Here is a 21,735-nt window from a genome sequence, read left to right on the forward strand (position 1 = left end):
CCCATGATGATAATGTCATCAAGATACACCAAACATGTCTTCCAGTTGAGTCCTTTTAACACATGTTCCATCAGTCGCTCGAACGTTGCAGGCGCATTACATAACCCAAATGGCATCACAGAGAATTCCCATAACCCGTCGCCCATACTGAAAGCGGTCTTTTCACGGTCACATTCATCGATCTCGACTTGCCAATATCCACTTTGTAGATCTAATGTAGAAAACCATTTCGCTCCAGACAAGGTGTCTAATGTATCGTCGATTCTTGGTAGAGGATAACTGTCTTTCTTTGTGACATCATTCAACTTCCTATAATCTACGCAGAAACGGGTGCTACCATCTTTCTTTTTAACTAAGACGATAGGTGAGCTCCATGGACTTATTGAAGGTTCGATTACACCGTTTTTGTGCATGTCTTCAATAATTTTGTTAGCATCCTCTCGTTTTGCTAGTGGAACCCTACGCGGAGCTTGTCGGATTGGTTTAGCGTCTCCGGTATTTATGCGATGTTTGACAATGCCGGTTCTTCCTGTGTTTCCTTCGTTTGCAAATATGGATGCGTATTTTTCTAATAGTTTTTCTGCTTTTAATTTTTCATTTCCATGCAGTTCGTTCAGCAAATTATTTAGGAGTGTAGGACTTATCTGCTGAGGCTCAATAGTAGGCTTCTGTTGTGACCGTTCGCATCGAGCTATTGCACTTATATTCTGGCACTGTCCAATTACTGCTCCTTTCTTCAGCCTTATAGGCGTGTTGAATTCATTCACTACTCTCACCGGAATGGTGGCGTCTTCTCTAGTTTTCACAAGCGTTCTTCCTACCAATATGGGTGTATCTATTTTTGTTGGTTCCACAATCCACAACTCTTCAGTCCCACCACCTCCATTCACTTTGGCCCATACAATCGCCTCAGATTTTGGTGGAATACTCTGATTATCATCAACAATCACCCTCTTACTTTCAACGTTGGTCACATATCCGGTGTTTATAGGCATCTCCATGTTCTGGCAAAACAGCATTTGCTTGTTTAAATCCAAAGTAACCCCGTGATCAATCATGAAATCTACTCCCATTATAATTTCATCCGTGATTTCTGCTACGATGAAGGTGTGATTAACTTCCAGGGTACCAATCATCACTTTGCAAAACACTTTTCCCGCGACAGCTGCTTCCTCCCCGGTGGCCGTTCGAAGCTTGCAACCGACTAATGGTTCAACCGTTCCTCTTACCACATCCGGTCGGATAATTGAATGTGTGGCACCAGTATCCAAAGTAAGCGTTGACAGTCGTCCATTTACGATGCCGTTGATAGTAAGATTGTTGTCATGGCGACCTATTTGTGATATCGAGATGGCGGGGCAAATAGTTGTGGGAACCAGCTCACGCCCCTTTGAACTGTTCCGTTTTAGTTTAACGACTTGTGTGGATGCTCCGTCCTCGTTATCTGTTGGTTGTTTCCGTTTTGATGGGTTTACTTTTATATTGCAATTTCGGGCAAAGTGACCCGCTTTTCCACAGTTGAAACATCTTCCTGTTGTATTTACTCGCGGTGCAGCAATTGTCTTCAGAGTCTTCAATATTTCTTCCATCAGCGCCGGTTGTTCCATTTCAACCCTTTGTACCTTGTGTGCTGGTTTACTTAGTAGGGAAGCTGTTTCCTGTGTGAGGGCGTGCGAAACCGTTTCAGCAAACGTTCTTTTTGGCAATGCATATGTGGCGCGTTTGGTGTCCACATCACGAATTCCATTTATGAAACATTGAATTTTTACCCTCTCAATGTAATCCACAGGTGCATCTGCATTTGCCAAATGAGCCAGTCGTTCTATTTCAGTTGCGAACTCTTGCAATGACTCGTTCATTTTCTGACCCCTATTTTGCAGTTCGATCTGGTATATTTGTTTCCGGTGCTCACTACCATATCGTCTTTCTATCGCACTCATCAATGCCTCATAGTTGTCCCGTTCACAGTCTGGAATAGTCTGAAGGATTTCTGCCGCAGGCCCTTTCAATGATACAAACAAGGACGCCACTTTGTCCGCTGCATTCCAGTTATTGGCCATTGCTGTCTTTTCAAACTGAAGTTTGAAAATTTGAAATGGAATACTTCCATCGAATGTGGGTGCCTTCAATCTTTGATTATTTGTTGATGGTGCAGGGCCATGCAGTTGCAGTTCTCGCACACGATTACTTAATTGAAGAACTTCTGCTTTTAAATTTTCTTCGTCATTTTTTAAAGTGCTTAATTCGTCTTCAAATTTTGAAAATTTCTCTTGCACTTGTGTATTATTCTCTGTAATCTGTTGTGTAAGGCGAGACTCTAACTGTGATGTATTTTCAGCTATTTGCGTCATTTGCTGTGCCAGACGATTTTCTGTTTGCACTACATTTTCTGTTATTCGTGATATATTTTCAGCTATTTGCTGTGCCAGACGATTTTCTGTTTGCACTGCATTTTCTGCTATTTGCTGTACCAGACGATTTTCTGTTTGTTTATTTGTGATGTATTTTCAGCTATTATTTGCTTAATAGCCACTAACAGCATGTTCGTGTCTGCACTTGATGAAGTTCGTTGTTCTTCTACTTTCTCTTCTACCTTTGTAGAAGTTTCTGGCCCAACAAATTCGAACTCGTCCACATTAATTCCATCCGCTTCCATTGCTTCACGTAATCGTGCCTGCAGATCCGCCTTTTGCCCGCTTATCGGCAAATTACGCTCCTCCAGTTCCTTTTTTAATTGCTGAATTCTCAATTCTCCGAATTTAACCATCTTGAATTTGGATTATTTGACAATCCCACTTCTGACACCAATTGTTACGAATTTACTCTTGCTAGTTTACTTTGCTAGGTTCGTATCTCTGGATTGACAAATAAAATCAACACTGTTTAATTTAATTCAACAACTCTTTATTTCACAACTCGTCTACACTATAGCAGTTTACTCTTAGCACTGATTGATTACGTTGGCGCTGCCACGGCTTATATAGCCACGCACTTCTCGCTGATGCCGACGTGTCCTTCTAGAATACTGCGCCTGGAAATTTCCAGAACATACGGCTATACGGCGCCAGACGCAAGCAGACAGCCGCGGCGCCAGACTCAGCAATTGTTGAAGTAGACAAGCAGACAGTGCGGCGCCAGATGTCTATTGTTTCGACAAGCAGACAGCCGCGGCGCCAGATGTCTACAACAAGACAAATTCTATTCCATATACCTAAAGCTATTGTTCATAATAAGGAATGCATATAGCAATACAAATACAACTTAATACTACTTTTTGTAACAGTATATAAATATTGTTACAAATGTGTCAGAAGTGGGATTGTCAAATAATCCAAAATCAAGATGGTTAAATTCGGAGAATTGAGAATTCAGCAATTAAAAAAGGAACTGGAGGAGCGTAATTTGCCGATAAGCGGGCAAAAGGCGGATCTGCAGGCACGACTACGTGAAGCAATGGAAGCGGATGGAATTAATGTGGACGAGTTCGAATTTGATGGGCCAGGAACTTCTACAAAGGTAGAAGAAAAATTAGAAGAACAACGAACATCATCAAGTGTAGACACTAACATGCTATTAGTGGCTATTAAGCAAATAGCAGAAAATGCAATGCAAACAGAAAATCGTCTGGCACAGCAAATGACGCAAATAGCCGAAAATGCAGTGCAAACAGGAAATCGTCTGGCACAGCAAATGAAGCAAATAGCTGAAAATACATCACAGTTAGAGTCTCGCCTTACACAACAAATGACTGAAAATAATACGCAGTTAGAAAAGCGTTTGGTACAACAGATTACAGAAAGTAATACACAAGTGCAACAGAAAGTTTCAAAATTGGAAGACGAATTAAGCACGTTAAAAAATGACGAAGAAAATTTGAAATCAGAAGTTCTTCATTTGAGTAATCGGATGCGAGAACTGCAACTGCATGGCCCTGCACCATCAACAAATAATCCAAGATTGAAGGCACCCACATTCGATGGAAGTATTCCATTTCAAATTTTCAAACTTCAGTTTGAAAAGACAGCATTGGCCAATAACTGGAATGCAGCGGACAAAGTGGCGTCCTTGTTTGTATCATTGAAAGGACCTGCGGCAGAAATCCTTCAGACTATTCCAGACTGTGAACGGGACAACTATGAGGCATTGATGAGTGCGATAGAAAGACGATATGGTAGTGAGCACCGGAAACAAATATACCAGATCGAACTGCAAAATAGGGGTCAGAAGATGAACGAGTCATTGCAAGAGTTCGCAACTGAAATCGAACGACTGGCTCATTTGGCAAATGCAGATGCACCTGTGGATTACATTGAGAGGGTAAAAATTCAATGTTTCATAAATGGAATTCGTGATGTGGACACCAAACGCGCCACATATGCATTGCCAAAAAGAACGTTTGCTGAAACGGTTTCGCACGCCCTCACACAGGAAACAGCTTCCCTACTAAGTAAACCAGCACACAAAGTACAAAGGGTTGAAATGGAACAATCGGCGCTGATGGAAGAAATATTGAAGACTCTGAAGACAATTGCTGCACAGCGAGTAAATACAACAGGCAGATGTTTCAACTGTGGAAAAGCGGGTCACTTTGCCCGAAATTGCAATATAAAGGTAAACCCATCAAAACGGAAACAACCAACAGAACATCGAAAGGGGATTCACCACAAAAATGCGGATGCATTATCACGTCGCCCTTGTCCACTGGAATGTAAACATTGCTCCAAATCAGAAGGAAAAGAAGGTATAATCGACGTGCGATTACTGAATATAGAACCTGAAGATGATTGGACTCCTCACCGCATCAGAATCAATCAGCTGGAGGACCCTGATCTTGCAAAGCTGATAATAGCCAAAGAAAATGGGGTACGACCACCAAAGGAACAAATAAGTAGCGAGAGTCCAACTGCAAAAGCATATTGGGCCCAATGGAACAGCATAAACCTCGTTAATGGATACCTTCATCGTACCTGGGAAAGCGAAGATGGCAAACAGTCTCGTCTGCTGATCATAGTACCGAAGTCCATGATCCCGAAAGTGTTGAAAGAATATCACAATGGACCTAGTGGAGGGCACCTTGGAATTACAAAAACTATAGAGAAGATTAAACAACGGTTCTACTGGATCGGTTGTCGAGATTCCATAGCAGAATGGATAAGTAATTGCGTAGAGTGCATGGCAGCTAAAGGTCCTAAAGCCAAAAGTCGCGGTAGGCTACAACAGTACAACGTGGGATCACCATTTGAACGAGTCGCAATGGATGTCGCAGGTCCGTTCCCAACCAGTACGGCCGGTAACAAATATCTACTGGTTGTCATGGACTATTTCAGTAAATGGCCAGAAGTATATGCCTTACCAAACCAAGAAGCGAAGACAGTAGCCGAAGCGTTTGTAGAAAATTGGGTAACAAGGTTCGGAGTGCCCGTCGAATTACACTCAGATCAAGGCAGGAATTTCGAATCTTCCATTTTCCAAGAAGTCTGTACATTATTGGGCATCCACAAGACACGGACAACAGCGTTACATCCACAATCAGATGGAATGGTGGAGAGATTCAACCGAACGCACGAAGAACATATGCGGAAAATCGTTGATAAAGATCAACGGAATTGGGACAAGTGCATCCAGATGTTCCTGCTGGCGTATCGTTCAGCGAAGCACGAGACAACTGGTTACACGCCAGCAAAGATTATTTTCGGATCTGATCTGCGACTCCCTGCTGATCTTAAGTTTGGAACGAATCCTACAGCTGTAAGAAATGATGGAGATTATTGTTCTGCCTTAAAGGAAGAAATGAATGAATTGCATCTAATGGTAAGACAGCATACGCATCTGATGAGCAATAAGATGAAGGACCGGTTCGATCAAGCGGCAAATTCAAAAGGTTTTGAAGAAGGTGATCTGGTCCTGTTGTACAATCCACTTCGAAAGAAAGGCTTGTCCCCGAAATTGCAGACAGCCTGGGAAGGACCCTATATGGTGATGAAACGACTTAATGACGTGGTATACCGCATACAAAGAAATGGAAAAGCACGATGTAAAATGAAAGTAGTACATTTGGAGAGGCTCGCCCCATTTGGTTCAAGAGGATTTGTGCCTAATCGGGACGATTAGGCTTTAGTGGAGGGCAGTGTTACAAATGTTGTATTAAGTTGTATTTGTATTACTATATGCATCCCTGATTATGAACAATAGCTGTAGGTATATGGAATAGCATTTGTCTTGTTGTAGACATCTGGCGCCACGGCTGTCTGCTTGTCGAAACAATAGACATCTGGCGCCAAACTGTCTGCTTGTCTAGTTAAACAATTGCTGAGTCTGGCGCCGCGACTGTCTGCTTGCGTCTGGCGCCGTATAGCCGAATGTTCTGGTAATTTCCAGACGCGATATTCTAGAAGGACACGTCGGCATCAGCGAGAAGTGCGTGGCTATATAAGCCGTGGCAGCGCCAACGTAATCAATCAGTGCTAAGAGTAAACTGCTATAGTGTAGACGAGTTGTGAAATAAAGAGTTGTTGAATTAAATTAAACAGTGTTGATTTTATTTGTCAATCCAGAGATACGAACCTAGCAAAATAAACTAGCAAGAGTAAATTCGTAACAATATTTTAATTGCGATTTAAGGAATGTGGTTGATGATTGATTAGTTTTATACAATATTTCAAAATGAACTATACTTCATGGTAATGATTTTAACTAATTTAGAATGAATTTAACGATTATTTTGAATTTCCTTCAAGAAACAATTGTTGTTTTCATGTTACTCCGCAAAACCATCGTTGCCATATTCGCATTTTAATGACAAAATGTATTAAAATTTAGTACCAGATTTCTTTAGAGCTACATACTAGCACAAGAAAATTTACCGCAGGAAATTTAATAATTTAATTTGTTTACCGCAGTGTTTTTTATATGAAGTTTTCAGATTTACTGAGAACTGGAAACTACCCTCTAAAACGGAGAAGTTTTCCAAAGGCGTTATCTATTATAAATATAAGTATTTGTCTTTTCCAATAAATGTGTATGTATGTTTTATTTCATACATGTGCGAATAAAAATCTAGTTATGTTTAAATAATATGGTGTAATGCTGCAGCTGCTCTTAAGTTGTTTTTTCACATTTTGAAATCCTAAAAACAAATTAAATTATTATATATGCACCAAATTTAATAAATGACTTATTTTTCTTGCTTGTCCATTTCTTTATTTTGTCTTGTTTGGTTTTGTAAACCAGCTGATTCACAGCAAAGTGCTTTCAAAGGAATGACAGCTGTCAGCTGTAAACTCTATAAGCATAGACGGAGTTCAGTCGGCGATTCTTTTGTCGCTCATTATCATTATATATTATGCATATTAGTATTCATGTATGCATATTACATATAAAGGTTGGTACGCAGCTCTCAAGTAATTGCTCAAGAACAAAAATACATTATTTCTCAAGTAATGTTGACAGCTGGTTACGCATTGTGAATGATCCACATTAGAAGAGCAAGAGAGAATAAACAAAGTAAACAAACTTTGTGCGTATGCATGTAGTATGTATGTGTATGGTAACACAAATATTTTCATTGAGATTTAAGGAATGTTGTTGATGATTGGTTGGTTTTATACAACATTTCAAAATGGAATATACTTTATAATAATGATTTCAACTAATTTAGGATGAATTTGACGATTACTTCGAATTTCCCTCAAGAAACAATTGTTGATTTGATGATTCTTCGCAAAACCAGGTTTGCCATATTCACATTTTATTGAAAAAAAGTACGCAGCTCTCAAGAAACGTAAAAACTTCATATAAAAAAACACCTAAGAAACGGTCCAGAAACGTTCTTGCGATAAAGTTACTTTTGCTAGTACGCAGCTCTCAAGAAATCTAGTACTAATTTTTAATACTTTTTTTCAATAAAATGTGAATATGGCAAACCTGGTTTTGCGAAGAAACATCAAATTAACAATTGTTTCTTGCAGGAAATTCGAAGTAATCGTCAAATTCATCCTAAATTAGTTGAAATCATTATTATAAAGTATGTTCCTTTTTGAAATGTTGTATAAAACCAACCAATCATCAACAACATTCCTTAAATCTCAATGAAAATATTTGTGTTACCATACATATACAGTTGTGTTCAAAATAATAGGAGTGCATCACAATACAGAATACAAAGTTATGTTTTTCAATAAAAACAAGAATTTTATTAATTTATCTTTTATCCACGAATTGTTCATTTTATGCAGTCTTATTATGCACTTTTAAATTTTTAGTAATACACAGTAAATGAAAAAAAAAATAAATTATTTAAATAAAAAACTCAAAAATTCGGTGTTCAAAATAATGGGAGTGCACCACAAAACGCAATAAAACTAAAAAAATCAAAAAATTGGAAATTATAACTAGTATATAAGTTAGTTTAGTTAATATTTATTAGAGTAAGCGCGATTTTTTTATTACAGCAGCAGATCCACGGAACATGGGATCGATCAGATCACGACCCCTTTTTGTCGGGATTTGCTGCCATGCCTCGTGGACTGTGCTCCATAATTCCCTTGGATTTGATGGTCTACGGTCAGCAACAACTTTTTTAATATCTGCCAATAAGTTTTCTTTTGGAATTAAGGTCAGGCGACTGATCAGGCCACGACATAACCTAAACTTTATTGACCAGAAGCCATTCCTTTGCAGATTTACTTGTATGTTTCGGGTCGTTATCTTGTTGAAACAACCACTTTAATGGTATATTCCATTCCGCCTACGGCAGCATAACTTTTTTCAATATATCCACATACACATACTGCTCCATGGTTTCTTTTATCAGACGGATTGGTGCCACGTCGTTGTACGAGAAACTTTCCCACTATGCACCACCATGTTGTTTGACGATCTTAAGAGTGTATTGCGGTTTATATTCCGTATTTGGTGGATGACGGATGTACTGCCTCGACCCTGTGCCACCAAATAAAACTAACTTACATTCCTCTGTCCACAAAATATTTCTCCATATCTCCGGTTGCCAGATGCCATGTTCCTTGGCGAATTGGTGCCGTGCTCTAATCGTGTTGCTTTGTCAACTATGGAACTTTTCGCGGCATCCGCGCAACTAAATTATATTCCAATAAACGTCTACGAACTGTTACGTCACTAGCATCAAGATCTCGACGTTTTTTTATTTCTCTAGGCGACGCTTTGGGATCTTTTTTAGACGACTGGAGTATGCGTCGATCGATTTCTTTAATAGTTTTGCGTTTTCGTCCACGTGTTTCGGCTTTATTTTTGTAGGACAGGGAATTTGATATCATTTGATCAGAGCACCCGAGTATTTCTTTAATTTCTTTATAAGTTTTCCCGTTTTTTGCTAAAATTTTTAATGATTTCACGCTTGTTGTTCCTAGGATGTTTTCCTCTACCCATTAATGAAAATAAATGATTTATCCTTTAAAAACCGCATCGTTTTTATTTTTTTGTACTCACTTTTTAGTTTTTTACAGATTTTGTTTAAATAAAAATTTTTTATACCACTTGGTAGCTCACACTCCTATTTTTGTGAACAGCGCAATTCAGTGGCCGACACAGATTTGAACTCATAACATTGGAAATAATGTAAACAGCTGAAGTTTATGCTTTGTTTTTTACTCGCGGAATACCGTTATAAATATTTCTTAAAAAGTGATTGACGTTCATGTTTTAACATGATAATTTTTTTGGGTTAAATATTTTTCTCAGGGGCACTCCTATTATTTTGAACACAGCTGTACATACATACATACATACGCACAAAGTTTGTTTACTTTGTTTATTCTCTCTTGCTCTTCTAATGTGGATCATTCACAATGCGTAACCAGCTGTCAAAATTACTTGAGAAATAATGTATTTTTGTTCTTGAGCAATTACTTGAGAGCTGCGTACCAACCTTAACAGAATACATACATTTGTTTGCAAATCTCTTCACAGTAAGTTACGGGTAACAAATTATTTTGTTAGCGCATAGCTTAGCTATGTGTTATGGATAACAAAAAGTATTTGTTACCCGAATATCTGTTAGTGTTATTATTTTGGTTAACAGTTTGTTACCTTTAACATATAAGCATGTTAGCAAGAGCAAGCAGTAACAACCCTATCTGTTACCCATTTGTTACTTCTAGCAAATTTAATTCTTTTAAATAAAATTCAGTTTTTTATTATTATTATTTAATAATAAACATTTACTTAAACATAAGATTAAGGTTATTTCAGTATAAAAATTAAAATTATAATAATTCATATGTTTAAAAGTGATATTAGAAACATCAACTTAAAACTAATATTTACAACTTAAAGCTAATATATATGTATATGTAATTAATAATAAGAAAACTTATATTAATTTAGCCTTAAGTTTATGTTTTTTTTTGTTAAAAACGATTGTGGCTTAAGGTCACAAATCTCCAGAGCTCCCCACAGATAGTGTTTTTGTCCTTGTCAAGAAATATTTCTAACATGAAAAGTTATAAGTTAAGGAATTCAAATATATATCAGTAAAAAGACCTACCAAAAACTAACCCTACGCACTTTAGCTTTAGTAGGGATTCCTTCTCCTTGCGCCCCTCTAAATTGAAGTGGTATATTAGATCGTCAGAAAACATACTGTCCACACTGCCTTTTGCATCTGTAAAAAAAAAAATAAATTACAGTAAATTAAAATACAATCGCATAATATTTAAAAACGAAATATTTACCATAGCATCCGTGCTTTCCTTTTGTGAAAGATTGTCTTCCACGAAGCGCACGTGCGTTCCGGCGATGGTGACGGTACCACAATTTGTGATGATTCAATTCAATGCTTGTATTTTTCTCCAAGTTTTTCGTATTCTCTATATAAAAAAAATTAATAATATATATGTATATATAATAGAAATTAAACATAAAATATCAAATTATCAAATAACGAACTTACCTCCTTTAAAATCCAAAATAAACTGCGCTTTTCGTTTTCTTCTTCTTGAAAAATTGGGTATTCGTCTCTCTTATTCTAGCAAGTTAACATTACAATATGTTTAGAATGTCGATAGTTTTTCTCTATCTTACTTACGTATTCTCCCATTCAATTGAAAATTCCAGAAAATGTAACAGTGTTAGTGAACAGCTGAAAATGTTTCAATGTGTTTATGCAATCTGTTACTTCCGTCTTGCAGGGTAGATTCTGCAATGCTCTCGTGCCCTTGAGTATTTCGGTATAGTATTTTTGTAATCTGCAATCTTGCAAGAGCAAGCGAATACCCCTATTGTAATATTTTTACCGTGCGATTCTGTAACGTGAGACAGTCTCAAGTCTCTAAATTTGAGATTTTAAGTTAGAGACAATTTTTGAGACTTGAGACGATTTTGCTATTCTGTAAGTGACAGTCACAAAATCTATTACATTTCATCATTCAGAGATGTTTTTACACTTGAATGGAAATAAATATGTCGATAACAAATATTAAAATATCTATAACATCGTCAAAAACCATAGTTATCAATAAAAATGAAAATATATGTTGACTTTGTTTCATAATATTTACGAAATTTATGTAAAATTTATTCATTTTTAACTTTTTCGTGTTTGAGTTGCTTACAAAATATAAAAATACGACAATCGATTAATATCTATGATGATCTCTATTCAGTATATTCAAAATGACAGACAAGAACTCTTTTTAGTTTTGTGACCGGCTAACTACCAGGTCTCAATATTTTGAGACTAACGCTAGAGACTGTTTAGTGAATAGTAACTAGTCTCAAATTGAGACTTTGCCTCAAAATGTCTCAAATAGAGACTAGAGACTGGTTACAGAATCCCGCTATTAGATGGCACAAAATAAACAACGCACAGTTTGCTATCCATTTTTCCAATATTCTTAACTTTTTTGCACACTTTTTCCGCATTACAACCAATTATTGCTTTTAATTTCACTCTCTTTTATCTTTTAACGTAGTTAATAATAAACGAATTATTTTGTTACATTTATATTGATTTTCCAAATTTCTACTAATAATTTATCTTATTTATTTTTATTTCACTTTTTTTCTAAATAAATCAACAAATTTCACTATCAGCTGTCTAAATGCACAAGTCTGCCGTCTGTCACCATAAAATTTCAATGCGTATTAGCGTTGCTTAAGGCGCATGAATTTTGCTCGTCTGTCAGGGCTTTTATGAGTGCTTGGAGCGCTTGTTGGAGTGTGGCGGCTTACAGAAGGTTTCAACACCAGAGCATACTTAAATTATGGAGGGAACACTTCTCCAGCCTGCTGAATGGCAGTGAACGCACAACGCCAGGAGAAGGCGAACCCGATTCCCCAATCGATGACGATGGAGCAGACGACGATTAGCCTCCTTAACATCGCATATAAGGTTCTGTCGAGCGTATTGTGTGAAAGATTAAAGTCCACCGTCAACAAACTGATTGGACCTTATCAGTGTGGCTTTAGACCTGGAAAATCAACAACTGACCAGATATTCACTATGCGCCAAATCTTGGAAAAGACCCGTGAAAGGAGAATCGACACACACCACCTCTTCGTCGATTTCAAAGCTGCCTTCGACGGCACGAAAAGGAGCAGCCTTTATGCCGCGATATCTGAATTTGGTATCCCCGCAAAACTAATACGGCTGTGTAAGCTGATGTTGAGCAATACCAAAAGCTCCGTCAGAATCGGGAAGGACCTCTCCGAGCCATTCGATACCAAACGAGGTTTCAGACAAGGCGATTCCATATCGTGCGACTTTTTCAACCTGCTCCTGGAGAAAATAGTTCGCACTCACGGCACTGTTGATAGTCATAACTTTGAAGTTGTAGATAATTTTGTCTATCTTGGAACCAGCGTAAACACCACCAACAATGTCAGCCTAGAAATCCAACGCAGGATAACTCTTGCGAACAGGTGCTACTTAAAACTGAGTAGGCAATTGAGAAGCAAAGTCCTCTCTCGACAAACAAAAACCAAACTCTATAAGTCGCTCATAATTCCCGTCCTGCTATATGGTGGAGAGGCTTGGACGATGTCAACAACGGATGAGTCGACGTTGCGAGTTTTCGAGAGAAAAGTTCTGCGAAAGATTTATGTTCCTTTGCGCGTTGGCCACGGCAAATATCGCATTCGATGGAACGATGAGCTGTACGAGATATACGACAACATTGACATACATAGTTCAGCGAATTAAACGACAGCGGCTACGCTGGCTAGGTCATGTTGTCCAGATGGACGAAAACACTCCAGTTCCAGTATTCGACACAGTACCCGCCGCGGGAAGCAGAGGAAGAGGAAGACCTCCACTCCGTTGGATGGACCAAGTGGAGAAGGACCTGGCTTCGCTTGGAATATCCAATTGTCGCCACGTAGCGAAAGAAGAAACGACTGGCGCGCGGTTGTTAACTCGGCTATAATCGCGTAAGCGGTGTTTACGCCAATTAAGAAGAAGAAGAATTATGAGGAAATATGAGCAATTCGCTGAAATTTCTCTTTATCGCTATAATTCTCCATTCTTTATTTAGCAATCTTAGTTCTAATAAAAACAAGTGTCTATAAATTATATTATATTTCAAATTAAAATGAGTATAAACAATCTTATCTTAATCATCAATATGGATATTTTCTTATTTAAATATAATAAACAACTAAGTAATATTAAATAATAATATTACGTAATTAAATACTTAGGCTTTTAAAGGAGTACTACAAAAAAGTACTTCAGTCACCCTGGGTGTTGGCTCGGTCAAGGTTATTTTTTTAGGGGGGTATTCTAATCTAGAATTTTTAAAAATTCGATTTTTTTTCATATATTGAAAGTTTAGACCCTTAAGAACATATCCTCCAAAGCATTTTTAAAAATTAAAATTATTTTAAGAGCTACAGTTACTTTAGTGACGCAGTACCTAGCCCGGTAGGTAGGTAGTCTCTTTTTTTTAAACGCGTTTTTCTCGAAACTACTTTTTTTCCACACGGTACCGGCATTATATCAAGTTCTATACAACCGATTTACTTGAAATTTTGTGTGAACCTTCAAAATTTTTGTTTTTAATATTTAAAAAAAATCAGGAATTTCAAAACAAAGCGTAAAAAATTATTTTTTTTCAGGCAGTCGCCATTTTTCTAAATTTTTTTTCGTGTTCCCTGAGGTAGGGACTATAACAGCATCCTTACTGATTAAAAATTTCTTTTGATTTTTTTTTTCAGACCACTAGGAGAGTCAGGATCAATGTCACCAGGATGCCCCATTTTTTTACACCTGTCTTGTTCTGCGAAAAAGTTTGATTATCTCAATTAGACAATTAAATATAGTGATTTGAAATGTGGAATTTTTTCAATAAAAATAAAAAAAGTTTCTGAGAATAACAATTTTGCCGCGGGACTATTTAAAGTGTGCAAATGGATGACCACTACCCATATAACGATACTCTTAAAAACTACAAAAGCACAAATAACAAAAAAATACACCAGAGACATTAAATTTTACCTCCGCGATGGTAGGAAAGGGATTTAAAGGAGCTGAGGTCAAAATTGGACAATTGGCGTGGCACCACCCTCTTTTATGTGAAATCCCAATCTCGGAATATTCTTCCGACATTCTTATATTACAGTGTGAAATTGAGCATCGGGCTGCAAACACGCCTAATTCCCATATAATAGAATTTTAAATTTCATCTTATTCTTCCTCTTCTAATTTTCAATGACACACCTCAATGGCAATATTCGTACAAACTTTTATCCGGATATATTGATTGGTTGCCCATGTTATAATATAGAACAGTGTTTCCCAAAGTGGGCGATAACGCCCCCTTGTGGGCGCTGCAGGTGTCAAGGGGGCGGTAAGAGACCCAGAAAGAAAATTGAGGCGTTGTGTAGAAAGAGGTGTAGAGATGAGAAAATATGTGAAGAACTATTATTTGCTAGAAATTTAGAGACCGATACAAAAGGCGAAACCATATCAGTAAATTGGAAAAGTTTTGCGATGAGAAAGAGATTCCTTTGAAAAATATTATTTCAATTGCTACGGATGGCGGCTCCGGCTATGATAGGGTGCCATAAAGGCTTAATAGCGCACTTAAAAAATAAAATTCTAGATGTCCTTGGCGTACATTGCGTTATTCATAGACAACATTTAGTTGCTAGAAACTTAAGTGAAAAACTATTTCAATCACTGCAATATGTCATCAAAGCAGTCAATAAAATCCGCAACAGCTCTTTGAATGATAGATTAGTTCTTGGAAACTAAAGATATCAGACTGGGTGTTGGATCCGTTTTCAAGTGTCAACACAGCAATGTCACCTCAGCTGGAAGAAGAACGTATAGAATTGACAACAAACGAGGAAATAAAAATCAAGTTCAAAAATGGTTCCAAGAATTTTGGCTACAAAAACCGATCTCGCAATTGTACCCTGGATTGTGGTCAATCCTTCAACGATTATTGATAGCATTCCCATCGTCATATTTGTGTGAACGTGGATTTAGTGCTGTGACAACACTGCTTACTAAAAATAGAAATCGTTTGCTTGCCGAACGTGGCGACTTGCGACTGTTCTTGAGTAAATAGGAACCTGATATTAACAAACTTATTAAAGAGCATCAGATTCATTTTTCACATTAGTTCTTATATATGGATCGATTATTTTAGTTTCATTTTTAATAAAAGATTCTCTGTTTTAATACTATAAAGTTGTGTTTCAATAATCATTCTTATTGGCAGGTGGAGCCCGTAAAAGTTAACTTGAGACCTAAGCGCCGTTGTATGTTACCTATTGCGCTCAGGTTTCAAGTTGCTGGTTATAGTAAAAGTTTCGTTTAGAATTCTCCGTTAATATACATATATAGGTCACAATAATTAATTTGAAGTTATAGTGGTTTTTAAATAGGTGAAAAAATGGGGGGCGCTAAAAAAATATTTATTCTCAAAGTGGGCGGTAGACAAAATAAGTTTGGGAACCACTGATATAGAAAGTGAATGAGGGAGTGGTTCCTATCCGATTTCGCCCAAATAATTCAATATGAAAACAAAATTTGTTTGACACTGGTAAATTATTTACCAAAATTTGTGGGAAAAGCTTCAATGGTTTGGAAGGTATAGATGTATGTACATAAAACCTGTTAGGGGGCGGAAACACGCCCAATTTTTAAAAAAATTCATTATGATTCGTTGTACCAAATAACAGGTTTGTATCTCAATTTTCGGCTTGGTTATGGCAAGTTATAGATTTTCGATGTCGTTTTGTGGGCGAGGCGTTTCATTACAATATCTCAATTTTTACTCAAATTACAGCATGCACTGAGTCGACGGTCTGAGTTCAAAACTTTGTATACACGAGTCACATTGTCGGTGTTTGTCGACGTCGCAGATTTTCCAGCACTGTGTTCATCAGTGAACTCTTCCCGCTTCTTGCTAAAGCAACATCATGAAACCTTGATCATATCAAACGTCTCTGTCGCAGATTTACCGAGTTTCACACAGAATTTAATCGCGGGCGTTTAGTACGCCCGTTCTTGAGAGTGCTATTTACTACTAACCGATATACATAGTTGATCTGTCATTTAATCACTATCTTTTCAATTTAAATTTTAAATTCCAGTTGACTACTTTAAGAGCAACCCTAATGTTGGAATATACATAATAAATATTTACATACAAATGTATTTATGCGCAGCTTCTACAATATGCCCCATCTTTGCAGTAAGTCAATAAAGAAATGCTTAGCATTGTTAGCTGCTTGGCGCACATAACAAATTCTTTCGCCGCTCCCGGTGGGAGTGAACTGTTGCCGACCGTACTAGTAGATTATTGTGCCAAGCTATCTCTTAACATATATACATACATACATATATGCTCATGTAGATATGTACAACATGCATTTACCATAGTCAGCTGAAGACTTGGCAATTGCACCAGCAGCACTGGCGTCAGAGTCATTCCTATCAGCTTTGACTCCATCGTCGGTACCGACAATCAGACCGAAAGGGCACCGAATTGCTCCAAAAAAGTGGGCGTGTGACATTGCGGTTCATATCGCTCATCGATCTTTGCTCAAATACAAATATAAATATTTTCTATAAACAAAACAAATACAAAGAATTGATAAGCTCATAATGGCTTTAAAGCTGAAGTTGCCGAAAAGAAGATACAGTGAGAAAAATTATTTTGAATGGTTAGTCAGACGTATACATACATATGTACATATATATATTTGTATAGAAATTTAGCACATTTGATGGCGGCTTACGAACTAGCAGAGATTTATCAATGCGCTTTTACCGACTAACGCCTTGGTTCAGATATTCAGAATTAACTAGCTGATGATTGTTAAGCATACATTGAGAAAACGGCCCTCATAAATAAAATGAATATTGTTTTTCTGGAATTCTTCTTTCTGGAACAATGTTGAATGGTTCGACTCTTGAGCACGTCACAAAGAAACATGTGCTGATTACAATAACTCACTAGATTGCATTTACTCTGCACACGGAAATTAAGCAATGGCCACAAGTTAAAGTTTGGATTATTTTTCAAGTGTACACATACTCGCCTGAGGTGCAATTTTGTCTTATCAAAGATTGAAACCATACTACTCCAAGTATAAGGAACGGTTCGTAGGTTATGTAAGCAGAAATTTGATATATGCAATATGGTTTATACTTAAACCCCAATTCAGATGGACATCGCTAAATCTTTTTATGTTGTTTCAAAGCTGCGGTAGGTACTCACATCCATACGTACATACATTCGCATCTATGACTTCGAAACTATGTACATATGTGAGTGCTTCAGTTTGGGTACTATTCGTCAAAATGTTATGTTATTAGCCCAATTGTATAAATTTATAAATAATATAAATTCTGTGTAAGTACTTATGAATACTTACTTATATTCATAAGTACTTACACAGAAATATATTTTAAATACCAACAATTTATTAAAATAGCATGTTCAATTTTGTTTAAAAAAGCCTTTGAAATAAATGTTTTTTAAATAATGTATGTAAATAAGTAAAATAATAAAAAAAAATACAGCAAACCTGCCATTATTAATTAGGGTATAGCATAAGTGTAAATATGGTCTGACGACCATTAAATATAGTGAGTGCTCCCAACGTCAACTTCGAAAGAAAGAATATAGACGAATTGTCAAAGCAGGCTTTATATTGCCCTCTAGAACATGTACATACTATAGTTTTGTATAGTATTATTAAAAAGGAGTGAACTTTAAGATATCTCGGTTAAAAATTTCGATGTTGATACACTACAGAGGGTGGTACTCCAGATAGCCGCGCTCACAAAATGCCGTAAATCGCAGTAAGAAGTGCGGCTTTAAAATGTTTTAAAATGGCGGTGTTCCCGCCCTTCAGAGGTTTAATATTTCACATTTTTTCTTCCTTAATTGCGTAGACACCGCTTACGCGGTTATAGCCGAGCTAACAAAAGCGCGCCAATCGTTTCTTCTTCCAGCAACTTAGCGCCAATTCGAGACACCAAGTGCTGCCAGGTCCTTCTCCACCTGATCTCCCCAACGAAGTGGAGGTCTTCCTCTGCTTCCCCCGGCGGGTACTGCGTCGAATACTTTCAGAGCTGAAGTGTTTTCATCCATACGGACGACATGACCTAGCCAGCGCAGCCACTGTCTTTTAATTCGCTGCACTATGTCAATGTCGTCGTATATCTCGTATAGCTCATCGTTCCATCGAATGCGATATTCGCCATTGCCAAGAGAAAACTTTACTTCTAAATTGCCTCCTCAGTCCGAAGTAGCATCTGTTGGCAAGAGTTATTCTGCGTTGGATTTCGAGGCCGTTATAGTTAATGCTGGTTCCAAGAAAGACGAAATTATCTACGACTTTGAAGTTATGATTGTCAACAGCGACGTGGATGTCAAGTCGCGAGTGCGACGACTGTTTGTTTGATGATAGGAGGTATTTCGCATTGCCATTGTTCGCTACCTGACCCATTTGCTTAGCTTCCATTTCTAGTATAGAGGAGGCAGAACTCACGGCGCGTTTGTTGAGTCCAATGAAATCAATATCATCAACATACGCCAGCAGCTGTACACTCTTATAAAAGATTGTACCAGCTCTATTAAGTTCTACAGTTCGAAGCAGTAGATTGTAGAAGTCACACGATAGGGGGGTCGCCATGTCTGAAACCTCGTTTGGTATCGAAAGGCTCGGGGGGTCCCTTGCCGATCCGGACGGAGCTTTTGGTGTTGTCAGTTTACATAGCCGTTTATGTATGTAGTATATGTTTTGCGGGTATACTAAATTCAGACAAAGCTTCATAAAGGCAGCTCGTTTTCGCACTGTAAAAATCAGCTTTAAAATTGACGAAGAGGTGGTGTGTGTCGATCCTTTTTTCACGGGTCTTTTGCAAAATTGGGCGCATAGTGAATATCTGGTCGGTTGTTGATTTTCCAGGCCTAAAGCCACACTGATAAGGTCCAATCAAATTAAATATCGTCCCTTTGGTTTTGTTTATACCTCAGAATATTTTGGTTGTTATTATGTCTATTCTACGTTCCCACAGCATTAATTAAAGAATATAGTGTTAATGATGATATAATTTGCGTTAGTTTGGTTATACTCGTATAAACACGAATATTGTCGACAGGTCGAGCGGCTTCAGTTCTTACACAAGCTGTATTTTTTGGTGACTTATTAAGGAAAACAAATATTTTATCATCTCTAATATATTAGAGCTATACAATTTCGTACAAGGATACCTGCTTAAAAGAGTCAATACTATTATTTTATATGTTCCCACTATCCAAGTATAATGTTTTTGATTCATTTTCTTCTTTAAACATAGAACATCGTTTGTATACTTAGTTCTCTAAGGTATATGTACCTATAGTTACAATTCTTACAATAAATTATTAAACACCAAGAAATTGATTTTTGAGTTTTCAGTTCGGCGGAACAAGATATTAATTATTATATTCTATTAATCTCTTCATACATACTCGTACATACAAAAGTATATGTAAATCTGCTAATAACATTTCGGTTTTCACATTACCACTCAAGTCTACAAGTGTGTTTGTACTGCTACAAAGCTGAATGACAGTAAGCAAATCAACCAATTGCAATTGACCAATCGCTCGTAACTTTTTTCTCTAATCACTCCCCATGCGCTCCACTCCACTCTTCAAAGTGTGAAATACTCCGAAATGCAGAATAACTCTCAGCGCTAATTTCTGTATATAGTATGTATGCACAATACCTGAAGAATGAATTGAATGCTCGCAAAAGATTTTACACATGGATAGCGTTTACGAGTACATACGGGGCCTGGTCAACCATATACGAGTATTTGTATGCAATCCTATGAACAAATAATTAAGTTTTTTTTAAGTTTGGCATCTGCTGAGCATTTATTCAATTAACATAAGTAAACTAACTTCGTTCAAAAGTTGTAGAATATACTTGTATGCACGTAAATAACTCATGCAAATGCTAGTTTATATATATATGTACATATGTATATATACATATATGTATGTATATATGTATGTATATGAATATACAAACTTATTAATTTATTTACAAATTCGACTTACACGGCTGATATATTATATTACTTTTGCTCCGAGCCATGGTTCAGAGAGAAACAACTCAATGTGACTCGGTTCATCGCTACTCACCTCAGTTCGCTTCACTTCAGTTAAGCTCTTTTTGGGACCGGTTGCGGACATTTCAACATACTAACGTGTACATATGTAAATACAATGTTGATATTTGAACGTAGAAGCGCAGGTTGAAGTTTAGCCATTGAGTGAATTTCCCATGGCCAACTTGAACTCGGAGATGTGTGGAACTTACAACCCAATCATGGTACTCTGCAGTTATACACAGTCAGTCGCTTGATTCAGTTTTGAACGGTGCGCGCGCGCAGCCACTTATAGGTGCTTTCAACTAAGAGTATATTTGGCCATCGAAACCGACAATTAAGCAAGGCACTTGTGACCGGGACTTTTCGTATTAAGCGGTAAAGCATGTACTTATTCGGTCGTCGGTACTAGAAGTGGATAAATAAATGTAAGAGGAAGCCAGGCAGCATTTGATTTTTCATGCGGGCAGAGCAGCAACATTTCGCTAAGTTTAACTAAAAATGCAATATTAACAAAAGTGTGATTCGTCACTACAATGAAACGGTGTTCGTTTAAAATATAATGAAATACGTACATATAAGCATGTAAATAAAATTGCTTGACGAAATATTCACATATATACATAAGTGTGTGTGTTATATGCAATATAACAATAAATCTAAGAAAATTTAAAAGAAAGTGATGTAGTATCCCCCGTGTGATCATGGAAACATATACTAGAATCTCTAATGAAATACATACATACATATGTACATATATACATACATACATACATACATAAATAAGTGCTTGTTTTAATATATCGATACATTAAAATACATATTTACATATGTACATATATATACACACACGATTCTAAAATTTATGCATAAAACTTGAGATCTGCGGGCTTGAGCGAAGCTTAATTTTTCCATTGGGAAAAGAAAGTAGTGCAATCGATTGAAGTTGTAGCTAAGTTTTCGAAAACATAAAATCATTATTATAATTATACATACATATGTACATATATGTACATATACATACATATATATTTTCCTTTTTAAATAAAAAATGCTAAAAATTGTTTAATTGAGAAGGCAATGGATTTATATCATTAAAAAAATTATGGAAAAAGCATAATTAATTTCTGCATACT

General features: G+C 37.0%; 2 protein-coding genes and 1 long non-coding RNA gene across 3 annotated transcripts in view; 1 reads left to right on the forward strand and 2 right to left on the reverse strand.

The window, feature by feature from the left end:
• Window positions 1-1,187: 1,187 nt before the first annotated feature.
• LOC125777090 (uncharacterized) lies at window positions 1,188-2,483 on the reverse strand (the record flags this gene model as incomplete). Its single annotated transcript, XM_049451002.1, has 1 exon — window positions 1,188-2,483. A coding segment is annotated over exon 1 (1,164 nt), but the record flags the coding sequence as incomplete, so codon positions are not given.
• Window positions 2,484-3,312: 829 nt separating this feature from the next.
• The window catches only part of LOC125777085 (uncharacterized), a 212,686-nt gene continuing 194,263 nt past the window's right edge, over window positions 3,313-21,735 (forward strand). The window contains exon 1 of the mRNA XM_049450974.1: window positions 3,313-6,436. Coding sequence (XP_049306931.1) covers window positions 3,343-6,111 — 2,769 coding nt within the window. The 5' untranslated portion in view covers window positions 3,313-3,342 and the 3' untranslated portion in view covers window positions 6,112-6,436. The remainder of the gene's footprint in view (window positions 6,437-21,735) is intronic.
• LOC125777093 (uncharacterized) lies at window positions 10,228-10,836 on the reverse strand. The gene is made up of 3 exons (XR_007422099.1): window positions 10,710-10,836; window positions 10,523-10,639; window positions 10,228-10,465 (listed from the first exon to the last, which is right to left on the reverse strand). It is a non-coding gene; the product is annotated as an uncharacterized LOC125777093 (long non-coding RNA).

The sequence above is a fragment of the Bactrocera dorsalis genome, chromosome 3, assembly GCF_023373825.1.
Source record: "Bactrocera dorsalis isolate Fly_Bdor chromosome 3, ASM2337382v1, whole genome shotgun sequence".
Lineage (NCBI taxonomy): Eukaryota > Metazoa > Arthropoda > Insecta > Diptera > Tephritidae > Bactrocera > Bactrocera dorsalis.